Consider the following 7,651-nt stretch of genomic DNA (forward strand, 5'->3'; position numbering starts at 1 on the left):
AGATAAATCCATACAGACAGAAAGCAGATTGGTGGTTGCCAGGGAATGGGGGGAGGAGGAAATGGGGAGTAACTGCTAAATGGGTACAGGGTTTTATCTGGGGGTGATAAAAATGTTCTGGAACTAGACTGAGGTGGTGATTGCACAACATTGTGAATGTACCAAATACCACTGAATTGTTCACTTTAAAATGGTTAAATTTATGTTGTGTGAATTTCACCGCAATTAAAAAAATATATTCTTAAGAAAAAAAAATTAGTACGACACTGATTTCATGAGCAGTTTGATAGCCCTCTCTGGATAAAGTGGGCTAAATGAATTGCCATCGTTATTATTCTTTCTTGACAATAAAGCATTAACTACACAACATAATCTGTTGTAAAGCATAATCGTTTCACATGAAATAACTTTCTTAGATAACCTATCATTTTAATACAGTTTCTAAAACATTTACCCTTTAAAAAGAAACATACCACTATATATGTCCTGGAGCCCTCAGAGGAGTATGGTTGGGGTGAGATTACTTCATTATTTGATTGCGTCTTTCCGGAAATCACTGTAGCAACAGGCTTAGATTTAAAGTCACCATTTTTAACATTATTTTTACAGGTTTTTCTTCATGAGGAGGAAAAGAAGAAAAAGTTATTATCAATATACTGAAGATTAAAGGTTTTTAAGTGATGCACAACAGATCCGTATTACACTCCCTTATAGAACAGCACCATTTACAGAAAATCATCTTCTAAAAATCTAGGGGACATTCTACAAAATAACTAACCAGAACTCCTCAAAAATGTCAAGGACATGAAAAACAAGGAAAGTCTGAGAAACTGTCACAGACCTGAAGAGACCTAGGTGATGTGACGACTCAATGTAATGTGGACTGGCTCCTGGTACAGAAAAAGGACAGTAGTGGAAAAACCAGTGAAAGTCAAAGTATGGAGTTTAGTAACATACCAGCGCTGGTTTCTTAGTTTCGACAAATGTACCGTGGTAATGTAAAATGTTAATGATGGGGAAACTGGGCAAGGGGTACACAGGAACTCTCTGTACTATCTTTGTAACTTTTCTATAAATATAAAATTACTCCAAAATTAAAATATTATGTTAAAAAGTCTTTGGGAAATCGCCTCATGTAACGTAAGTATCAGGGTAAGTTTCGTCATCAAGTGTCTCACTTGTAATAAGAGCAGAACTGCTTTGCCGAGCTTGAGAATAAAAGTATTGGTATATTCAGTTGACTTATAGTGTAAACATATAAATGAATAATATCACCAACTGTTTTACTGTATAGTTTTGAAAACTGGGTTAAACCTCCAGGGAATTCTGGTGGAACCTGGAGCCCAGTGGTGCAGAAGGTCAAAGGTCTGTTTGGTGAGAAATTATAGATAATGTGAACAGAAGGATGATCCTTCTTTGTCTCCTGAGGCCTGTGTAGCACTGCCTCCTCTCCTCCCAAATCTAATACGCCACAGAAGGAGAAGCCAAAGAGGCAGTGAAGGTCTCATCCAGTCCCAAGTCTTAAATCCTGCTACTTATGACACAAGAAAGGAGCCCTGGTGGCACAGTGGTTAAGCACTTGGCTCCTAACTGAAAGGTCAGTGGCTCGAACCCACCAGCTGCTCCACAGGAGAAAGATGTGGCAGTCTGCTTCTGTAAAGATTACAGCCTTGGAAACTGTATGGGGCAGTTCTACCTTGTCCTACAGGGCCGCTATGAGTCAGAATCAACTCATTGGCAACGGGTATGATGCAACAACAGCTGTTTGGTGAAGACAGAACCTGCTAGTTAAAGAAAGGAATTCTTTTCCTTTTGAGAAGTTATATGAATAATGAGGGAACCTTAGGGAAGCTCTCAGAAATTTGGGCACTATTTTTTTGATGTAAGTATTATCTTACATAGTAAATAATGTAATAGGTTTCTTAGATAATCTCTCATTTTAATATGGTTTCTAGGACAGATCTTTTTAAAAGAAACATACTCTATGTGTCTTGGAACCCTCTGAGGAATGTTACAGAGGGTTCTCTAGATTTCTGATTTTAGCAAATAAGAACATGTAGTCTAGCACACAATGTTATATTTTAGTTCATGTTTAAAAAAAAAAAAAAAGAAACTCACCATAAATTCTCGCATATGAAAATGATAGATGCTAGACGCTACCCCAGATAGTGCCAACAGTTTGCACCTGACTGCTAACCTAAAGGTTGGTGGTTCAAACCCACTCAGAAGATAGGCCTGGCAATCTGCCTCCATTAAGATTATGGCCAAGAAATCCCTATGGAACAGTTCTACTCTAACACATGGGCTAACCATGAGTTGGAATCAACTCCACAGCAACTAACAACCCTCTTTTACTCCATCTATTTAGCCCAGCTATTTGCAAGGGAAGTATCTTACGCCTTTGTGGCCTCCAAAAACAAGGAGATTTGGTGCTTTATGTAAGGCTGCCTCAGGATGCTCCTCACAGATGGTCTTTCTTCAGGCCTTTTGCTCAGCATTGTTCTTATCAGTTCTGCCAACTCTGGGCTATAATCTTTTGGCACTGGTGGCAGCTGCAAAGAGAAGTAATATCACAATTATGACTCAATGGTCTTGTGCAACAAAGTAAAAGAAGGCAGAGGTTTCCCAATACTTATGTAAAATCATATATACACCACAAGCAGAAAATAGCCAGTGTATTAGTCTACAGGAAGCATACTGGTGTCCCAGTTATAACACCAAGTTGTAAGATTCCAGAGTATATCCATCAGCCCAGCAATTCCATTTGAGGACTTTCGCCTTCAGTAAAAGAGCATGAGTTTCTAAAGATATATATAGCAGTATTGTTCTTGCTGTCGTAAATGACTGGAAACAACCTAAATGTCCATCCATAGGGAACTTGTGGAATAAATTATGGAACATCTTCTTACAGAATACTAGGCAGCCACTTAAAAAATAAAAAAGGTTTACAAGTATCAACCTGGAAGGCTATCCCTCATATATTAAGTCAAAAAAGGAAGTTGTGGACCAATGTGTACAAGCTGATTCCATTCTTTTTTTAAGTATCTGTGTGTATATGTGCACATATGCACCCAGAATTATGTCTGTATAAAGATGGGAAAAGTCAGGAAGGCCAAGAATCAAACTGCTTGCTAGCAGTGGCGATAGGCGTCGATAGGAGGAGAGGGAAATTTCACCCCTTTCTTGTTGGATTCTTTTAAGTAGCGGAATGAAGGGCAATTTTTACTTTTTTGTGTTTTTCAGTATTTCCAAATTAAAAAATTTAATGGGTCTTGGTATAATATTAAATTTATGTTTTAAGGATTTATGGCCTTAAAACTTAATGGTGCTTGGATGCCTGGCATTGCATAAGGCAAATGGCCTCATAAAGTTAGTCACTCTGGTGTCCATAACTTACACGATGCTTTCTGCAATTCTCAACTAGTTGTCAGTGATTGGAACAAGTTCAAACAAAGTGGACTCATTTTAAATGGTGTTCATTTAACCATAACCAGCTTAGAAGATGATACCAATAGCCTCTCAGGGTACCTGCAAGGTACAAGGTAGAGGTTTTCAAAAGTCTGATTCCTTTGAGTTATTAAGCCACCTTTACAAATTAATATTAAAAAATTATCAATCTTCTTCTCCTCCCCACAGAAGGGATCCACCCTTCCTAACTAGCCACCCAAAGTCAATTTTTACTCACTTTTGCCGGTAGCTATTTACAAAGCTGCATTAAATAAACCTTGCTTCAAACATTAAAAACAATTCATTCTGGAATATTCTTTACCTTTCCTTCAATAATCCGATAAACTAAAGAATTCATGTCTTTTGCATTGAAAGCATGCTTCAGGGTAGCCATTTCATACACACAGCATCCTAGAGCCCAAACATCAGACTACAAAAGAAAAACAGTAAAGAGTTCAATGTCATCCCGAGGTACACCCTTCAGCTAAAGATTAGACAACCCCATAAAACAAAACGAGACTAATGGGGCACACCAGCCCAGGGATAAGGACTAGAAAGCAGGAGGGGACAGGAAAGCTGGTAATAGGGAACCCAAGGTCAAGAAGGGAGAGTGTTGACATGTTGTGGGGTTGTTAACCAATGTCATAAAACAATAAGTGTACTAACTGTTTAATGAGAAACTATTTGTTCTGTAAACCTTCATTTAAAGTACAATAAAAAAAAAAACGAGTTAAATGTCAGAATGCCTTACTTACCCCCCTTACCACCACCCTGGTGGGTTCTAAAATTATGAATACTTTCCTAGAGTCAGGGGAAGTCAACATGCACAGCCCAGTCCTACCTTATAGTTGTAGGGTTTGTTTGAGAACAATTCAGGACTCATGTAGTAGGGCGTGCCAATGAGGGTGCTAGCCATGTCACAGTGGTTCTCTAACACCCGGGCAATTCCTAGGTCACCCACTTTGATGATGTTTGTTCTTGTTAGGAAGACATTTTGAGTTTTCAGATCTCGGTGAAGGATGTGTTTCTCATGTAAATACTGAAGAGAGAAATAAAATTTCATTAAATACAAATATACTCCTGGCTTCTTATGTACCGATCACAATTGCATGAGTTAAAAAGCCTTAGTTACTTACATACCAAAACATTCTTGCTTTATAATCTCTAAATAAAAGAGCTAATTAAGTATGATGCATTTATTTGCCCAGTACCTTCACAATTATTCCCTGGTGCCTTGACAATTAATACCATTTTAGCATTACCTGGATCCAGTTAAAAATACACTTACAAATTCCTACTGAAGGTAGAAGGACATCTTACACAATGTCAGATGCACACTCCTCTCAGACCCATGAAATCCTCAGCTTAATAATATTTTCAAATATAGCAAGACCATTTCTATTTAGAGAGAGTATCTTAGAATTTAAACAAGGTCAATTAATTCTGGACAAGTCTGCTCAGTTCCACAGTGCTATTTCATAAACAGTCTCACTTCTGGATAAAAAACAAACCAACTTGTTGCCATCAAGTCAGTTCTGACTCATAGTGACCCTACAGGACAGAGCATAACTGCCCTCTAGCCTTTCCAAGGAGTGGCTGGTGGATTCAAACTGCCGACCTTTTGGTTGGCAGCTGAGCTCTTAACCATTGCATCACCAGGGCTCCCACTTTTGAATACATGTATATTAAGACACAAACTTGTTTTGCATTTCTTCCCACTGTGCCACAGCAGGTTAAAGCCCAAATCCCCAGTTTAGGCATATTTTTTAGCTCAGCTTCCTTGCAGCATGACACAGCCTACCAGCCATTAACAACCATAGTCGTTCTTTGATCTTTGTCAACTCTGCTATAAATCGACTTTGCTATGAATATTAAATGAACAGTGAATTGGTTTCCATTGCAATTAGACATGAAATCCATGTCTAGTTCAATACAGGTAGCATTCATTCAGAAACTTTCCAACACTACAGCAAGAGGGATTGGGGGCACTTCATAAATAGATTTACCCAAAGACATTTTTTCATGTAAGCATTTGCGGGATAAATGTCCTGAGATCCACCTGCCATCTCCCTGCCACCCTGGAGCAAGTGGGCTATTGTCAGTCTGGACAGTACCTGCAGAGCCATGGCGATCTGAACAAACCACTCCACCACCTGACTCTCCGGCAGAAGCCGGCCCTTCTGCTCCTTCAGCTTTCGGTATAGATCACCTCCTTCGCAGAAGCCCATGACAATGTAGAGTAGACCATCCCCTCCCTCCCATGACTCTTTGTAGGTGACAATGTTGGGGTGCTTCAGCTGAGACAAGAGCTGTGCTTCCTGCTCAGCAGCTCGCCGCTCTCGGCTGGAGGCATTTCGGAGGTTCAGTTTTTTGATGACATACTACAAAGAAAACACATGTGTTCACAATGGGCAAATAAACATACAGTTTTATAAGTTCACAAGTATTCCAGGGCTCAGAATCAACCTTCTGGAGCCTGTCAAACAACATATTCATTTTGTTATGCACAAAGCACAAAATTGTTTGCTATCGCTAGATACTTTTTGCAGGTTAGACTTACAGCAGGGTGCGGGGTAACAAACAATTAGCTTTTCCGTCTGCATTTTACAATTTCATTAATGGCTAAAAAATGAGTTCAAGTTAGCATACTACAGATCAATCATCAAATCTGTGGTAGTGTTTTAACCTCTAACATTCCCCGCAAAAGGAAGCCATAAAATATGGCTTCAGTGTACAACTGCCAACAGAACAGGTCCATAGTTTGTATTGGATACTCAAAGGGCTCTTTCAAGCCAGAAAGGTTAAAAATCACAGATCCTCAACATACAAAACTATCCCCATTAAAAAAAACTCAGTATCCCCTAACACCTAACACACTGCCCTCAATCAACTGAAAAAACAATACAATTCATTCATTCAACAAACATGTACATAAATGTGCTCTGTAAAATGTAAACTACTGCTCAAATGTTTAAGGGGCGATTATTACAACCAGTCCCCCACCCTCTGCTCAAAAAAATCCAACAGTCCAATGCCTGCTGACCAAATCCCTTACGCCTGACCTTGTGTTCCAGGCAGAGTGACTGGCACCTGAGACAAGGCAGAAGGGGTGGGAGGGCCTTATACTTAGGGAGACACTTCCTCTCAGCTTGCCGGGAGCAGCCTATTTTAAGCCTGTCCTGGTGTAATTATGAATAGTGCCTCCTTTCACTTTCGAAAGTGTCCCAGTTTGTACAATATACGGTCACCCTATTAATAAATCACATTACGGAACTGGTTCATTATCCTGAGGGTGATGGTATAAAGTGTTTTAAGCAACAGAGGAGTGACAAGATCAGATTTAAGTTTTTAAAAAATCACTGTGGCTGCAATGAGAATGATGGACTGGAGAAGAGCAAGTCAGGAGGCAAAGACACCAGGTGGAAGGCCATAGCCATAGCTTAACCAGAGATAATGGTATCCTGGATTGGGGTGGTACCAGTGTAGATGGAGAGAAGGCCTGTTGGCTTAGAGACAAATTAATATAATCAGTGAGGAGGAGGGTGTCAAGTATGACTCCCAGGTATCCAGCGTGGGCAACAGACTGGCTGGAAGTGCCACTCACTGAAATAAGGAACGTGAGAGGAGGTTCGGCGGGAAGATGATGAGTTGAGTTTTAAGTGAGCCCAGCAGCTTGGAGGTCAGATGTTTGAGGCCCTCCATTCAAGGAGCAATGCTTGCTAGGCGCTGCGTTAGGTCCCGGGAATGCATGGTCCCTCAAGAATTGTCATGCCCTGTCCCCCACTCCCACACACCATGTAGATCAAGCACACAAATCAATACTACAAAGGGGATGTACAGGGAGTTTAGGGCGCATACTGGGGCAAGGCTTAGTCTTGGTGGTCAGGGACGATTTCCCTGAAGAAGTGCCATCCTAGACAAGCCCCCTTCAGACCACCCTGGGCCTGGCCCTTGGGACGACGCCCTCGGCGCACTCCTGTAGGTCCCCACGCCGGGCCCCCGCCCCGCCCACCTGCCTGCCGTCCCGCCGATGCCTCACGAGCGTCACCTCCCCGTAGCTGCCCCTGCCCACGGCCCGCAGGTAGCAGTAGGCGGCCAAGGGCATGTTCCCGACGCAGGCCCACAGTCGGGATGCAGCGGCGGCAGCGAACAGGAGGCCCCGCTCATGCCCAGGAGGCCCCGCTCATGCCCAGGAGGCGGCAGC

General features: G+C 41.5%; 1 protein-coding gene across 1 annotated transcript in view; it reads right to left on the reverse strand.

Annotated features, from left to right (window-relative positions):
• Positions 1-7,618, reverse strand: part of NEK4 (NIMA related kinase 4) — a 35,059-nt gene extending 27,441 nt beyond the window's left edge. The window contains exons 1-6 of the mRNA XM_023727302.1: positions 7,460-7,618; positions 5,562-5,828; positions 4,289-4,486; positions 3,770-3,877; positions 2,398-2,552; positions 474-615 (exon numbers count right to left, since the gene is read on the reverse strand). Of these exons, the coding sequence (XP_023583070.1) occupies positions 474-615; positions 2,398-2,552; positions 3,770-3,877; positions 4,289-4,486; positions 5,562-5,828; positions 7,460-7,552 (963 nt within the window). The 5' untranslated portion in view covers positions 7,553-7,618. The remainder of the gene's footprint in view (positions 1-473; positions 616-2,397; positions 2,553-3,769; positions 3,878-4,288; positions 4,487-5,561; positions 5,829-7,459) is intronic.
• Positions 7,619-7,651: the final 33 nt, after the last annotated feature.

The sequence above is a fragment of the Trichechus manatus genome, unplaced genomic scaffold (assembly GCF_000243295.1).
Source record: "Trichechus manatus latirostris isolate Lorelei unplaced genomic scaffold, TriManLat1.0 scaffold00001, whole genome shotgun sequence".
NCBI lineage: Eukaryota > Metazoa > Chordata > Mammalia > Sirenia > Trichechidae > Trichechus > Trichechus manatus.